This window comes from Sceloporus undulatus, chromosome 1 (assembly GCF_019175285.1).
Source record: "Sceloporus undulatus isolate JIND9_A2432 ecotype Alabama chromosome 1, SceUnd_v1.1, whole genome shotgun sequence".
Classification (NCBI taxonomy): Eukaryota; Metazoa; Chordata; class Lepidosauria; order Squamata; family Phrynosomatidae; genus Sceloporus; species Sceloporus undulatus.
Window position 1 is genome coordinate 34,003,943 of NC_056522.1, and position 17,449 is coordinate 34,021,391.

Sequence of the window (17,449 nt, forward strand, 5' to 3'; positions counted from 1 at the left end):
TGTGTAGAGTTGGGTTTGTTGAAGTTTCTTTGTGTAGAGTTGGGTTTGTTGAAGTTTCTTTGTGTAGAGTTGGGTTTGTTGAAGTTTCAGAGCCCATATTTCATTGAGAATAAAATGTTTTGCTCTGATTTTCTTTTTTTAAAAGCACAAAATCAGCCTGGATAGGGTGCAAGTCAGGCCAGGAGAAGGAATGATGGGGGAGAAAAGCTTTATCAGACTTTTCACTGAAGCATTTTTTTAGCTCAAACAGCATCCTAGGACAGATGGGAGGAATGAAGTGAGGGAAGTGATGAGTGTGGGGTGGGTGTCATTGCAGGATCATAGTAACCAGAGCATGTAGCACTGAGTGTAATTTTGCCTTCTCCTGACAGCTCTTCTCTGTCAGTGAGTCTGCAATGGCAGTCAGTATTTGACAATTTATTTTGCAAAGAGAAATGTATACACTGAAAATAGATGGAAAATAGCAATTTATTATTGACAAGAAATGTTGGGTAACTTCCAAGGATCTGGGGGCCATTTGTGTCCTCCCTTGTACCTTAGAAGGTTGCAAATTCCAGACACTTTTCACCCTTTTGATATCTTGAAGAAGATTTACTTTCTGCTGAACTGCAGTTCATGCTCACCAAAAGCCTCTGCTGGCCTTTATGTTCTATTTAAACATAATTTCCCCTAAGTCTTTGGATGACCCTTTAAAAAACCCTTCCTTTTAAGGCTTAAAACAAGTTTGGTGGGTAGGTGGGTGTAGTTATGTTTACATTACTAATTGCCAACCAGATACATAGGGGTACGTTTTATCAGGGGCTAAACGTTCGGGAATTGTGGAGTGAAGGTTACTGGTAGTTATATTTTTGAAAAATCATGAATGAAACTATGCCTAATCATCAATGTCTTTTTCAGCAGTGCAAATGTTGCAAAGTTTAGGGCATCAAGAATTTGACAGACGAGTATGTTGCTTTTGTTACTTACCAGCTTTGATTTTTGACAGCCTTGTGAATTCAAGACCTCCAATATACCCTGCTATGAGCAGCCAATCTATGGTCTTCATCCTTAGAGACATGACTTCCTTGACTGAATCAAAGCACTTGTAGTGCAGTATGCCTCTTTTCCTATTGCTTTCTGCTTTACCATTGATTATTGGCTTTTCTAACAAATCATGTTGCCTCATGATATTGCCAACATACAGTTGCCCCAGTTTAGTCATTGGCTGCTAAGGAGAGTTCTGGCATGATTTGCTCCTAGATCCATTTATTTATTTTTCTAGAATTCCATGGACAGAAATCTCTTCCAGTGCCACATTTCAAATGCTTTCTTCACTCTCTAGCTTTCATAATCATATGTAGAAACTGGAAATACTCTGACTTGAATGATTCTGACTTTGGTACTTAATAAGATATCATGAGGACCTTCTCTTGTTATTTCATAGCTGACCTTCAAAGTGAGTATGCAAGAAGTGTTTCTTCTGTTGTCTTGGGTACAATCTCTGTTTTGATTCACGACTGAGATAAATAATAGAAAATCTTTATATTAATATCTTCATCACCCACAATAGAATTAGGTACATAAACTGTGCTCACTATTTTTGCTTTCTTATTGTTCATCTGTAATTCTGCTGTTGTCTCTGCCTTTTCTTTCTTGACTCTGCTCAATAATCCTTCCAAGCCCTTGAATTTTTCTCAAGTAATATAGTGTTATTTGCATAACTTAAATTACTGATGTTCCTTTCCCCAATTTTCACACTTTCTGCTTTCTTTGTGGAGTTTCCACATATACATTAAACAGACAGAGTGACAAAACCTTGTCTGACTCTCTTACCATTTGGAAACCATTCCATTTCTCCACATTCTGTTCTAACAGTGACCTACTGTCTTGAGTATACATTGGGTATGGCACAGTTAGTTCTTTTAGAGCAATCCATGGTCTACCGAAGTAAGTTTAGGTTTACTGTTGTAACTTCAAATCTAAATATAAAACATTTAAAATACATAAGTGTTAAAACAGCAATTTCAAGAAATAATTACAGGGTTTTTTTTGTTTTTTTTAGGACTGGAGCGTGGCTTTGGTGTGGCTTCTGGCCTCTTTGGACGCATGCATCATTTAAACAGCATACCTCCAAAGTGACCTGAAGCAGCTTTATTTTGGCCTGTCTGTTCTGGCCCTTAGATAATTTACCTTCTGTAGTTATTCCAGGCATATGGATACCTTGCCACTTAAACCTGCTTGCTCATCATCTTAATAAAAGAGTCTCTTAATATGAAGTACATAGCAGTTACAGTGAATATGCAGGCATGAAGGAGAAGGGAAGTGTAATTCTTAGAACTGGGCAAAATGTGGCCTATGGGATTTGGCCCATCATCCCCTGCAGATCCTGAACTAGAAACCCCTCCTTTTTTTGGCTGAAAAAAGGCAAGCTTCATAACCAGAAACTAAAATGGGGCATAATAGAAATAATAGACTTGTTCAGAAACTGGAAACTATCAACCTTCCACTTTCTTTCTCAAAAGGCTGTTTCAAACCTGAAACAATTTTGGAGGTGTTTGAAGTAACCTTAACATGCCTTTTGTCATTTTTCCAACTGTTTTTTCCTCTGTTCTACTCGCAGAACTGACATTGTGTGGGTAGAGCTTGTCAGATCCAGAGGAGGGATCCATTGTAATGCATGTTTAAACTCAGAAAAAATCCCAGTCAACTAAGTGGGGGGTTAGTTCTGAGTAGAAACATTTGGGATTGCTCTGCATCCTGTGCAAGTATAGCATTATGCTTGAAAAGCAGACTTCATTCAGAATATATATTTAAAGTTAGAGGCCTTCATCCAAAATGGCACTAATACTCAGTGTGATGGGACTTGCTTCCTTGACTTTCCCCTACAGGCTTCTCTCTCTCTTCTCAAGTTGTTTTCAACTTATGGAGACCCTAAGGTGAACCTATCATGGGGTTTTCTTGCAAGATTTGTTCAGAAGAGGTTTGCAGTTGCCTTTCCCTGAGTCTGAAAACATTTGACTTGCCCAAGGACACCCAGTAGGTTTCATGGCTGGTAGGGAATCAAACCTTGGTCTCCAGAATTGCAGTCCAACACTTTCTACTATGCCACGGTGCTTTCTATATCATCTAAAAATCTGTTTCTCAGCCTGGCCACACTTCTACACTGATGTTCTGCAAGTGGAACAAAGGGAGAAGAAATACAATAGCTGTGTAAATAAGTTACTAGACTGCCAAAACTCTTTCTAGTCTCCTGAGAGTTGGCAAAGGAAGGAAAGAAGGAGAGCTCTCTAGGTCCTTTAGCAGCCCACTGTTTCCTCCTTGCTGTCTGCTTGGTTTCTGTGCTGGATTTGTAGCAGAGCCATGTGCTTCACTGCATCAGCATAATGTTTTGCAAAAGATGGGAAATAAATGCCTGGACTTTGTAGCATCCTGCTAACTCAAGGATTGTTGTACCTGGAGTGATGTGCTTTTCACCCTGCTTCTAATTCTGACTAGTATCTCATCTGCAATGTCTTCATTCTCTGATATCTAACCAAACAGCCATTCTTTATCCTCTTAGGAATTGTGCAGCAGCTCAAGCTTGAAAGCAAAGAAAGGGTAAAAACAAGCTGGCACTTTCTTCTCCCTTCTTTCAAATGCCAATTTCTGAAGGTACTTCTCTGATGTTTTCTGTCTTTTGGTTTCTTCCCCTCTGTGAATCCAAATAGCTATATGAAGTATATATTTCATAATAATTGAGGGTATTGAAATCATGCTGGGTTGCTTCTCCCTGGCAGGATTGAGCTGTTTATGAAAGTCAGTTTTACTACTGTCACCAAACTATTCCACAGTTCTTCCCCCATCTCCAAAGAGCTGATGATCTCTGAAGTACAGCAAAGGATTTCATTCTCAAGCCTGCCTGTGTTTGAAAGAGCTGTCTGTGGTGCTGAAATATTCTAGCTGTAGGGACTCTGTCCATGAGTGAACAAGTGACTTTGAATTTTAAAGTTAAAAGTCAGCATTACCTGTCAGAGATACTTGAATAAACTAACAGGTTGACCAGCCTTGGAAATGGCATGAATATTTTGGCTGCCTTACATAAAACATCTGTTGAATGTCAGTAGCAGATTCTCTCACATGTTGCAATCATGCTCCCTGCTTTTGATCATACAGCTACCCTCCATCTGTCTATTTTTGTTCTTTGGGGGCATAGCTCTCTGTGCCCTGTTGTATATTTAAGGAACAATCTCCAATGCTATCTAAACAGTATACTTTATTTAAAACAAGTTCTCACAAATCAGTTATTAGGGCTGCTGTGCTCTTTTTGCCTAACTCACACAGTGAGAGTGACTTCTCTTCTTTTCCTGATCTTTCTCCAAACTCCATCTCTTTGTTATGACTGGTTATACTTCTGAGGTCCAGACATACTGTCAGATCCATGAATTTGCTCCATCCCTAAAATATGTGTGTGCAGCTAATTACAAATCAAAAATACTGCATCATTACTACACATTGGTTTTGTAAGTCTTCAAGACTATACCGACCCTAAGGCAAACCTATCAGGTGTTTTTCTTGGCAAGATATGTTCAAAGGGGGTTGCCATTGTCTTCTTTTGAGGCTGAGAGAGTATTACTTGTCCAAGGTCATCCAGTAGGTTGCCATGGTCAAAATGGGTATTCAAACTCTGTTCTCCCAGAGTCCTAATCCAACAATCAAACCACTAGACCATGTTGACTCTCTTCTACACATTAGTACCCTTGATAACAAGTGCATTATTGTGGTTATATCATAGTCACATTCAGTATTACTGAGGTTAAAAAAAGAGATTGAGAGAATAGATCCTAAGATCCTATAAGTCAGGTGTGGGCTCAATGGATCCAGAGGCCAGTTTTTGTGGCCAAGTTGCCAAACCAACCAACAAAAATCCCACAACTAAAATCTATCGCCAAACCCTGGAATGGTGGAAATCCAAGGAAATTTTGAAAAATGGGCAGTTTTGATGTTGAAACAGTGGGAGGGTGTGCTGCAACTAATTTAAAAGTTGAATTACTGTTGAAGGCTTCATGGAGTGGCACTATATGATATAGATAAGGCTATAAAATGATTTGTAAGTCTTAAGGGATTGAGAATCAGAAAAAACAGCTTCCCAGAGGGGAGAATCCTCATAGCTGTGTTTTGCTCATTCCTGGGGGGACTGCTAATGCAGGATGTAAATAGTTAATAAATAACTAATAAATAAACTTCACAATCTTCAGGGACTTGGGTAATACACATACCTTTTCAATCCAGTTTATTTTCACTAATGTAAGAAGAGGGGCAGTTGATGGAAACTGATTGCTTCCTACCGTTTAGTGAATTCCTCCACTGGATCCAAGACCCTTCCACCCATGGAAGTGCATCTTACAGTCTAACCCAGGGGTAGGCAACCTGCGGCCCGCGGACCAGATGCGGCCCGGTGAGGCCTTGGGACTGGCCCCAGCCCGGTCCTGCCGCTGATTGCCGCCGGGGCCTTTGGCATCTCACGTGAGGGGCATGGTGGGGCAATTGTCTATAGAAGCCTCAGAAACATGCATTTATCTTAATATTTTTTAAAAAATCAGCAAAATTTTTTGCGTGTCCTCCATTTTTAACAAAAGTGTCCTCCATTTGAAAATTTTGTCCTACATTTGTCCCGGTTTATTTAATTAATTAATTTTTTTAAATAAAAATTTTTATTTAATTATTTATTTTTGGCTTCAGCCCCCCAGTTGTCTGAGGGACAGCAACCCGGCCCCCGGCTCAAAAAGGTTGCCTACCCCTGGTCTAACCTATGCATTCCAGAACAGGATTCCCTGGAACCCTAGGATTCTGTGAAAGGTTGCTAGGGATTCCACAAGAAATCATGATGGGGGGGGAAAAGGCTTTTTTTGTGCTGTAGATACAATAATTTTTTTTTGTAGGGGTTCCTTGAGACCTGAAAATTATTTCAAGTGTATTCCAAGTATTCCAAGTGTGACTAAGGCTGCATCTGCACTGCAGAAATAATGCAGTTTTACACTGTTGTAACTGCCATGGCTCAGTGCCATGGAATTCTGGAATTTGTAGTTTTGTGAGATATTTAGTCTTCTCTATCAGACAGGTCTGGTGTCACAACAAACTACAAATGCCAGGATTCCACAGCACTGAGCCATGCAGATAAATCAATGTCAAACTGCATTATTTCTGCAGTGCAGATGCAGTGCCAATCTGGGCCCAGTTCATTGTGTTTTTGAGTGTTTGCCTACTTTGGATCCATTAGAAATTGGACTTTGCATTGCTCAAAATGTGCAAATTTACAGTTGGATGAGGAGATGATTTAATAGGTAGGGAAGCAATAATCATGGGTAGGTCTATTCAAGAAACTACACTGTGGAATTTCATTTGCATCAAAGGTTGATTAGTTTGTGGAAGAGCTATTGCTCCTTCCAAAACAAATGCAATCATCAAGTAAATTTCTGGCTGCAGTGGAATGAATGGCAAAAATCCCATTGGCTTCATGAATGCCAGAAGTTTGCTCCCACTCTGAAATACTAGATTATTTGCCTATTAAAATGACATTATGGAAATCTTTCACAAACTAGAATGGGAAGAGCTTGGCTAAATGAAGTGTCTTGCCTTGCATTAGGTTTGAAGCAAGTCCTCATTCTCCATTCTGTTACAAAGTCAGTATACTGTAGTTGTAGACTGAGTGACTTTGGCCTAGTTAGACTTACCCAACTCACAGGGTTCCTGTAAAGATAAAAATAGGGGCGGGCAGAATGTATGTTATCTTGGATTCCTCGAAGAATACATGGACTAGAAATACAGTAAATATATTCCTACTCAGTTTGATCACCTTTTCTCAATGTAATTTCCTCTGTTCTGAGAATAAATTGGAAGGAAGAACTATGCATATTTCCTAAATCCCCAAAGATTGTGGGATTGATTGAAATGTTTATATCCCATTCTGTACCTAAAGATATCTAGGTGGCATACAGTAAAATCAGTTTCACCAAATTATATAAGGTAAACACTAAAATGATTTTAAAGGCTAAAAACATTCCATTTAACTAGCTAAAAGAGGCCACTTAAAACCAGTTAAAATACTTTAAAATTATGTACATGTCCATGTGCAGATTTCTATAAAAAACCCAAGAGCCACCTAGGACTTTAGCAACGACATTTTTACTTGGCAAAAGAATGACATCAATGTTGGTACCCATCAGGCCTGTAAGGAGAAGATATTCCATAATGGGGTTCCATAAATAAAGACCTTTAAATCCAGTTTGCCCTTTAACCAGAGTAGTGTCATACTGTTCACACACAACATGTTGCTGTCAGAATCAGTGCATATACAAAATAGCTACCCATGCTATTTGTCTCTCCATCCTAAAGAAGATGAAGATGATGCTAGATATAGCTAGGATTGTCCAAGCTCTTACCATGTACGCATGTGAGAGTTGGACAGTGAAAAAAGAGAATCAATTCATTTGAGGTGTGGTGCTGAAAAAGAATGCATGGATAGCGCAAAAGACCCAAAATGGGTCCTAGAATAGACCATGCTGGAACACTCTCTGGAAGCCAAGATGATTAAGTTGAGGCTGTTGTACACTGGCCACATCATGAGAAGGCAGGATTCATTAGAAAAGACAACAATGCTAAGAAAGGTGGAGGCAGTAGAAAGAGAGGAAGACCAAATGCATACCAAATGGATAGACACAACCAAGGCAGCCACGGCCCTGTGCCGGCAGGACCTGAGCAGCGCATATGAGGACAGGGTGTCTTGGAGGTGTCTTATTCATGGGGTTGCTATGAGTGAAAGGCAGTCAATAACAACAACAACACTTAGGACTATAATGATAATGACCATAATGATAGGTCAGTTGGAATAATTTGGATTTTCTTTACTTGAAATAGATGAAATAGAACTGTTTGTGAATAATTTCAGGGCAGCCATGACACAGTTGGGGTTCATTTGCCATTTTCATTGGCCATATTGTAAATGCAACCTAACAGCCATTTTGCTGCATGTGTTTGGCTTTCAGATGTGTATATTATTGCCCTCTTGGCAAGGGAAAAAATTGTATCTTTTTATTTGCAATTTTGTGATCTGTCATGTTTCATTGAATGAATTTCTGCTAGCAGTTGAGCTGTGCAGCGTTTTTACATTGCATGCATTCAAGCTCTTTCCCAATTTTTCTAAGTATGAAGATTTGGATATGGTTATATGTTGAATACCAATGTGGAGGTGGGTGCTTTGGCAGTCAAAGAAGAAATGGAAAGCCTTTGAAGTAATGTCTGATATACACTCAGTAGACAAAACTACCTTCTAGGGCCAGGAACCAGATAACTGGGGTGGGGGGTGGGGGTGGGGTACTGAAATAATTCTGTACAGGCACTGAGGTCTATAGCAATGTGCTCTTTCCCTATATTCATTTAAAGGCTGTTCCACAGAATCCCTTTCAGAACCAGTTTTTTATACTGAAAACTGGAGGGCACTGTGCAGTACAGATGAAACTATAGCCCTTTTGGGGCAGAAGACATTACTACATAATTCCCTTGGTCTCCAATTTATTTTTAGATTAGGGTGAGAGTCTTGAAGCCCTTCATAGGTGAAAAATGCTAGCAGTTACAGTCCAATAATATCTGGAAAACCATATGATTCTTACCCTTGCTTTAGGCAAAAATGAATATCACATTTATTTATGTTTTTCTGATCCCCCCCCCTCTTTATCTTTTAACCAATCTGTTTTTAAAGGGGATTAATTCTATGGATTGTTTAATTGTATTTTAACATTAACTTTTTACATAATGTTCTTACCGTACATCCTTAAACTACCTTGCGTTCCATTACTGGAGAAAAAGCAGGATATAAAAGAACTAACTAAAAACCAACATCAGCAGCGACAACAGCAGCAGCAGCAGCAACAACAACAACACTATTAATGGGACTTTAAAGTTCTTTTTTCCAATATAAATCATTACTTGTAAATCATTTACTTTCATTACTTGCATTTATATTTCACACTAACTATAGCTTAGCATAATGTGAGCAAACAGTTACAAGCCACAGCTAGACTTGGGATTTTATACTTCTCCCTTCTCTTGTGTCATTGGGAGGAGAACCAGGTTTTGCTGAAATGTGATTTATTATTGTTTCATTCAAAGTGAAAAATTGTGGTTAATGGTAACTGTAATTTAAGTGTGGCAAAAATGTAGCTTTTTTGTTACATATAGGGATCTCAGTAATACTCATAAAAACTCTTATCCTCAGGACAATCCACTATATTACAAGATTAGTTTTTTTGGGGAGGGACAATTTGGACCATTTTGTGAAAAAATAATTTGTATTTAGTGCAAAATTTTGGGTTTTCCCCCCCCCACAAAATCACTGTGTGCAATATTTTTTGTTCTTGCAAAAAAGTCTTAGTGTGAAAAATTTGTTGTAAAATGAGAAAGTGCAGAATAGGTTCTTCTCAGAGGAATGTCCACCTTCCCACTCTTGAATTATTACTTAATGTATGGTCTTTCTGCATCACAATTATACAAAATATGCCCCCCTCCATTTACTTTAAGTCATTTTTATCATGTTTTTTAAATATAGTAGACCAACCTTGAAATATATTTTTCTTTTCTTTCTTTTTTTTTACAGAAGCTTTGATGTAGGACTACATAGGTTTCTCATTAGGTAAGTCAATGTTTGCTATTTGCCATTGGATCCTGCTTTATATGAAAAACATCCTGGTATAACTGGCAAATTTATCTATATATGTATGTAATAAAAAGAACTGGTATGCTGCCTTATTGGAGGGGGGCATAGAGATAAAATCAATTTAAAAAGTTTTAAAGCAATCTAAATTTAAAACAAAAACAATTTAAATAGGCCAAATGTATGTTAAACTCCTTAACAGATTAAAATGGGTTTTAGAAGTTTAAACAGTTTAAAACCCTGTACATTTTGGGATAAATTAGTAAGGACTCAAAGGCTAATGAAGGGAACATTGATATCAATTGGACCTCCAAGGGGAAAGCATTCTACAAAAGGCCCTTCCCCATGTCCTCTCACCCCCATATTGCTTTCACTGATGGAAAACACAGCAGGTCTCAGTCCTTTAGCAATTGGCTAAAGGGGCAGGTGCTTGCTCCTTGAAGTGTTAAGATTCGAAGCCAAATCTTGAGGTTTTATCATATCCTCTATGCTGGTTTGTTGACTCAATGTTATGGAATTCTAAGGAGATCTAACTACAGTATATGAATGTGGTGTGTGGGATCCCCACCCGCCACAATGTAAAAACTGAGTATTGAGTCCATATTCTGTCAGCTATCACTATGGAGGTGTGGCAGTGTCACTCACAAAAGGAGCCTCCACCCATTTTTGTGTAATCTCCCCTTTTCCTTCACTAGGGTCCCCAACTTCTGAGGGAGCACTTTTTGGAGCTGATCTGGAGAGGACTGGATGGGAAAGTCAGCTTCTGTCTGTAAATATCTGTGGGGAGATAACTGGAGCCCATCCTCTCTGTCAAGAAACACACAGAGTGAATTTGCAGTAGAGTTTGAAAACAGGACCTTAATATAACCTACATCTTCCTCTACCAGACAGCAAATTAAATTTTAGGGCCTACAGTATGATTTTCACAGCAAGGTTTATTTATTTAAAGATTATTTGATTCCACATACTAGAGAAAAGAGGATACTCTTTCAGCAACAGAATGTGGAAAACTGATTTCCCTTCAGTGTGAGCGTGTTTCCTTCAGTGTGAGCCTGTCTTGTCAGTTTTATTGACAGTGGATCAAAAATTAACTGTTGTAGTCAAAGGGCACTATAATATACTAATTACTGGAAAAGATTCCATATGAAAGTGCCAGATAACAGATAAAGCAAACTGTTATTGTGTAGTTGAAACTGTTATTGTTGTTATTATTAAGAAAAATGTATTTTTGCGCTCCAGCTTCAGGCGGTCTTGGATGAAACGGATTATCTGGATCCATTTCAAACTGGCTTCCGGGCGGGTCACGGGGTTGAGACGGCCATGGTCGCCTTGGTCGATGATCTCCGTCTGAGCGCTGACCGGGGAAGCGTGTCCCTGTTGGTGCTCTTGGACATCTCAGCGGCTTTCGATACCATAGACCATGGTATCCTTCTGGGACGCCTGGCTGAGGTGGGAATCGGGGGCACTGTGCTCCAGTGGTTCCGGTCCTACCTCTCTGGGAGGTCCCAGATGGTGCAGCTGGGGGACGTGTGCTCCAGCGAGCGGGCCCTTAAAACTGGGGTCCCTCAAGGAGCCATTCTGTCTCCCATGCTATTTAACATTTACATGAAACCGCTGGGAGAGATCATCCGGAGACATGGGGCGCGGGGTTATCAGTACGCTGATGACACCCAGATTATTTTCTCTATGTCTCCGACTGATGCAGTGACCGGGGATGGCGTCTCTCCTCTCGTGGCCTGTCTGGAGTCAGTAATGGACTGGATGAGGAAAAACCGACTCAAGCTGAATCCAGAGAAAACGGAGGTACTAGTGATAGGTTCCCCCGGTCCAGGAATGGCGGTGGTTCCACCTGTCCTGAACGGGGTCACGCTCCCTGTGAAGGACTCCGTGCGCAGTTTGGGAGTGCTTCTTGACTCGTCGCTTCATCTGACTGCTCAGGTGAATGCGACGGTCAAGAGCACTTGTTACCAGCTTCGGCTGATTCGCCAGCTGCGCCCATATCTGGACCGGAGGGACCTAGAAACTGTGGTACATGCTCTGGTAACTTCGAGATTGGATTTCTGCAACGCACTCTACATGGGGCAACCCTTATACCAAACTCGGAAGCTGCAAATGGTACAGAATATGGCAGCCCGGCTGGTCACTGGCGTATCCAGGACCAGCCACATAACACCTGTACTTAAAGATCTACATTGGCTGCCCGTTCGCTTCCGAGCTCAATATAAGGCGTTGGTTATCACCTATAAAGCCCTAAATGGCTTGGGCCCAGGATTCCTAAAGGACCGCCTCTCCCCGTACAATCCGCCTCGCACCCTCAGAACATCTGGGCAGCAACTGCTGAAGGCGCCTGGGGCTAAGCGCGCTTCTACGTCTAGAAGGGCTTTTTCTATAGCTGCCCCAGCCCTTTGGAACACGCTGCCCATTGAGCTCCGCTCATCTACCACCCTGGCCCAATTTAGGAAGGATCTTAAGACCTTCCTATTTAAGCAGGCATTCCCCGACTAAGATCCTGTGGGCCTCCCCTCCTCTTCCGTGGCCATGAGGAGGGGCGACGGGGCTTTTATTCCTGTTTTTAGTTTTCTGTGACTGTTGTTTACTGTTTTTAATTGTATCTGCGTGCACTTGATGCACTTTTGTAAGCCGCCCTGATCTATTTGGAAGGGCGGGGTAAAAATAAATTTTATTATTATTATTATTATTATTATTTTCCATTATTTCTTGAATGGTGGACAAAATATATTTTGAAAATGTAGCTATCATATTTTTAACTTAGAAAACCTAAAAATACTAATATGTGCAAAAAAGGAGACCATAGGCTTATACTTTGTTGGTTCTGTTTAGCAACTGCTGAAGTGTAGAGGTCATATCGTTTATTTCTGAAGTGTAGAAGGCATATATTTCTGCTAACAGGAGGAGAGATAGGTAATTTGCAATCTTGCTTCTCAGTACATTATTAAGATTGGATATGCACGATAATGGGATCTGTGGAAATATTTTCATCAGGAAATAGAAACTGCCTCACTCTCTCTGTATTTTGCAAAGTCAATTTGCAATTGATCCAAGTCTGAAATTATTTCACTAATTCACAAGCTTATACACCTTAAAACAAACAGCAGCCACTAAAAGTGGGTTTCTTGCATACGTGGGATTGTTTGCTCTTTGAATGCAAAACAGTGTGTTCTTGGTATTTAGTGTGCTGTAGATGAACAAAGTGTAGGGAAAAGGACCAGGAAATATTTGAGATAAGCATTCTCCCTATTTGGAAATTTGTGCAAGGAAAAGGATCTTGCTACACTTGGGCAGGGAGAAGGTACTATGGTGTCCCTGCTGTAGATTTTGCTTAACTCTGCTTTATAAATGTGCATTCATAATTTACTGGAAGTGGTAAGTGTGCTTCTTTATGATGAATTCCAAGATTACTTGGTCTCATTAAAGTTCATTGAGTACTTGTCTCTTTGCCTGTCTAGCTGTCTATTTATCTTGTCTGTCTATCAAATTGTTTTACATTAATAAAAGTTTAATGCAGTTTAATGCAATTGTCACCAGAGAGAAGTGGGAAGAACTCCATTGGGCATTCCTGCAGCTCTAAGGCTATAACAAGGATAATCTCATAGGCTGTTGTCTCATCTATGATCCCTTATCCACAACAATACTCAGAAAGATATCTCAATCTTTGGCCTCTCTTCCTTAAGAGTTCTGCCATGAGGTGTTTGCAAAAGTGCTCTTAAAGTGCATAGAATAGAGCTTTGGAACTTGTGGGCCTCCAGATGTGGTTAGGCTACAACTGCTGTATTGACATTTGGCAGAATGTCCAGCAATATCTGAACAGCCATCTTTCAGCTTCTCTTTCACACATCCCTTCCAAGCTATTGCCCTGTTGATGACACCACCAACTGGCCTCCTGTTGGCCTTCCAAGAATTCTGCTGCCACTTAAATGAGCTGCTTTGAGGTTGTCTTCCTCAGTGGCTGATGGAGTGCAGTAAAAGAGTAGAGCTGTGAATCAATACAGTTCTGAATCTGTGGCTGATCTTCCTATGTTTATTGAAAATAGAATGAATTTGCTCAAAGGCAACTGGCTAGTAAATTCTGAGTATACAGAGAGACAGGAGACTACAGTAATTTGGTTTTGAGAGACTTGAACAAGAGATGTAGTCCAACATATTTGTGAGGCACCAGGTTTGGGAGTATACCTAATGTTGAAAACAATCTCTTTGGTTGAATACTGGTGATGTTTTCTGACCCAAATCAAGTTATGGAGAGAAAGAGAGCATAGCCTGAATCCAAGCTGTTTGTGTTTTTGTTGATGTTTATCACCTTCAAGTTGTTTCTGACTTATGGGGACCCTAAGAAAACCCTATCATGGGACTTTCTGAGGATGAGAGCATGTGACTTGCCCAAGATCAGACAGAGGGTTTCCATCAACAAGCAGGGATTTGAACCTTGGTTTCCAGAATCATACTCAATGCCCAAACCACTATACCACACTGGCTGTTAGAGTACATTAATTGAATCAATGGGAACTTGTTAAATCAACAGCTATAGAAGGTACATTGATGCAATGAGTACTCTGATTGGGACTAACAAATTAGACTTGTTTACTAATTGATTCAATGGGTTTATAGAATGGGAACTGACACTTGGATCCAGGTTACAGTATTTAATATGACTGAGGATTTGATTATCTGGTTCCCAGTCCAGGTTATTAACAAGGTCCAAGCTCAGCTTAGTTTCAGTGGTGCTGTCAAATTGTGTTTTACCAAACTGTTCATGGGGACTACGTTACTTATGATTATTTGTATTATTTTTTTATGTTTACTACAGGTTGGGTCTCCCTTAGCGGAAAGTCCAAAATCCAAAATACTCCAAAATCCAAAACTTTCTAATGGGTGTCTGAAATAGTGACACCTATGCTTTCTGATGGTCCACTATACGCAAACATTGTTTCATGCATAACATTATTTTAAAGATATATTGTATAAAATTACTTTCAGGCTATGTGTGTGGTGTGCATATGAAATATAAATTAATTTTGTGGTTAGTCCCATCTCCAATATATCCCAAACACTTCTGGTACCAAGCCTTTCGGATAAGGGAGACTCAACCTGGTTTTAATGAGTTTGTTAAAATGAGATTGTCTTTTTTCTACCTCTCTTCATTGTTAGGACAATTTGTTTTCTTTTAATAAGGTTAAAAAAAGAGGAGAATAGAACAAAAAGTAATTTTGATTCAGCACCATCCTTTTTGTTCACCAAGAATATAGCATCTGTACCTAAAGGGAGGATTTGGCCTGGAAAAGAGAATCTATGTAGAGGTTCAGTGCCTCCCCACCCCTGTCATAAAAGCTGAAAGGCACAAAAGAGAGTGTGTGCCAACCTAGTTACCCTTTGTTGTCATTCTTTGTGTTTGGAATTGGCATTCTCACTCACTCCTGCCTATCCCAGTGCTACCCAAAAACTAACAGAATTTGGATAATGAACCATCTGTTGGGTTGCTAAGTGCTTTGGATCTTCAATTGGCAAGAGTGGTGGGGAGGGAGCCGCTGGTTAGTCAGCTCTGTCTACCGCTGTCTCATCAGGAAAAAAAATGTCATTCTGAAGAGTTCAGCACAGTGAAAAGCTAGTTTTATCTCCATGTTAGATTTTTCTAAAGATGCTGTGCATTTTATATCTTCTCCTACATAATATAAAAAGAATCATGAACTTGCAGTTTATCTATACATTCTGCTGTGGTCAGTGGACATGCTGGCTGAGGAATTATGGGAGCTGAAAAAGTAATTTTTCCAATTTCTTCACCCTGGTTAAAATCAGGCAGTCTACCAAATCATGATTTGATTGATAGGTACAGGATGGAAACTTCACTGCTCCCCCTTCCTCTTACCACTTTGCCTTCATGATCACTTACTCTTATTTTGAAATCCAGGTTGGAGGTCTTTCTCAAACAATAGGTCACAGGTTCAGAAAGAACACCAAATTATGGTTTGATTGAAAGATAATTTTTTTTATTAAGTCGTATGGATATAGAAGCATTGACGATTGTGGCTCTTTCACTGTTTTCCAAACCATGGCTTGCATTATTGCCTGAAATTCAGATTCTGACATGCTTCATACATCACTGAGTTGGCCTGTGTAAATAAGGCTTCAAGGACTTTGGGGTTCTCATGTGTTCCTCTTTCCTGTGCACACTTGAACAGGCTTTTCTTTTTCCTTCATCAGAATTGTTAAATTGCATTAACCTCAGGTGAGAAATTCAGATTTAACCCTGATTTTCTGTCCTGGCCTAATAAAGCAAGCACCAAGCACAGTTTGCATCAAACCAAGAAAGGAGGAAGGGAACTTCCATGGATGAGGGAAAGATGAAATCTAAGGCCCAAGGCTCCTTGACTGCTTATTTATATATTACTAAACTACAGCTTGTCACAATGTCTAAAACATCCTGCTGTGCTCATTAGCACAAGCAAAGATTTGCCTAGTGAAAGCTTTAGAAATACGTGCATTGTAGCAAGTCTAATGCAAAAAAAGTGAGGAAGACCTAATCAGTTCCTGAATGATACTGGACATATCCCTGATCTTTCTGAAAAGAAAAAAGAAAATATTGGTATATAAGTGGAATGAATATATACATGAAATTAAGAAATACATTCGTTATCATGCAGTAGTGCCACTCTATTCTGTTTTGGTCAGGTCTCAGCTGGAATATTGCATCCAGTTCTGGGCACCACAATTCAAAAAGGATGCTTTCAAGCTGGAGTGTGTCCAGAGGAGATCAACCAAAATGGTTCAAAAGTCTGGAAACCATATCCTATGAGGAGCGCCTTAGGGAGCTGAGTATGTTTAGCTTGGGGAAGAGAAGGTTAAGAGGTGATATGATAGTCCTGTTTAAATATTTGAAATGTTATATTGAGGATGGAGCAAACTTGTTTTCTGTTGCTCCAGAGACTAAGACATGGAGGAATGGATACAAACTAGGGGAAAAGAGATTCCACCTCAACCTTAGGAAGAACTTCCTGACAGTAAGAGCCGTTCGACAGTTGAACACACTCTCCCAGAGTATGGTGGAGGCTCCTTTGGAAGTTTTTAAAAGGCAGCTGAATGGCCATCTGTCAGGGGTGCTTTGACAGAGTATTTCAGCATGGCAGGAGGTTGGAATGGATGGCCCTTGAGGTCTCTTCCAACTCTATGATTCTATAATTCTATGATCATTTTTCAAATTAGCAGTTATATTCTCCTTTTTCTTCAAGGAACTCAGTGTATTCCCTCCAGTGGGCTCAAGACAGCATCCATGGCTATCTTTCTCCCCCCCACCCGCCCCTGGTTTTCATAGTTTAGTGGTTACTTAAACTAGGCTTTGTTGAACCCCAGTTCAGCACTCTAACCACTACATCACCCTGGCTTTCACTACCAATACATTTTGGTCTTTCTTTTTCTACATCTATGGATTAGCTTATATAGGTTGAACTCTTCTGTTTTGGAGTAACGCAATACACAGGATCTTCTGTGACCATCCCGGCTTTCTAGAACTTGGACAGAAAGAGGTCTGGTCCGTTCTTTCCTATAAATTTTTAAAAATATCATTGTATTACAACTACCCTAAATTGAGACTTGCATATTTCTTGTAGGAATGTAAGTGTAAATACAAATAATCTATGCTATCTAGAAAACAACAAAGGATACAATAAGTCTCCTTTCATTGTCAGTTTCCCTTTATAGCCTCAAGAGAATGAAATCTAAATCGCAATCTGTTTGCTATAGACCAAATTAGCTGGTGAGCATGTTGCAAAAATAAAC

General features: G+C 39.8%; 1 protein-coding gene across 4 annotated transcripts in view; it reads left to right on the forward strand.

Annotated features, from left to right (window-relative positions):
* HHAT (hedgehog acyltransferase) overlaps window positions 1–17,449 on the forward strand; it is a 316,462-nt gene that overhangs the window by 98,155 nt on the left and 200,858 nt on the right. For 3 of the 4 annotated variants that reach the window (XM_042446145.1, XM_042446144.1, XM_042446146.1), the window contains exon 9: window positions 9,608–9,643. In XM_042446145.1, coding sequence (XP_042302079.1) covers window positions 9,608–9,643 — 36 coding nt within the window. Of the gene's footprint in view, window positions 1–9,607; window positions 9,644–10,359; window positions 10,634–17,449 lie in introns of those variants that run through there. The other variant, XM_042446147.1, reaches the window with a different exon arrangement.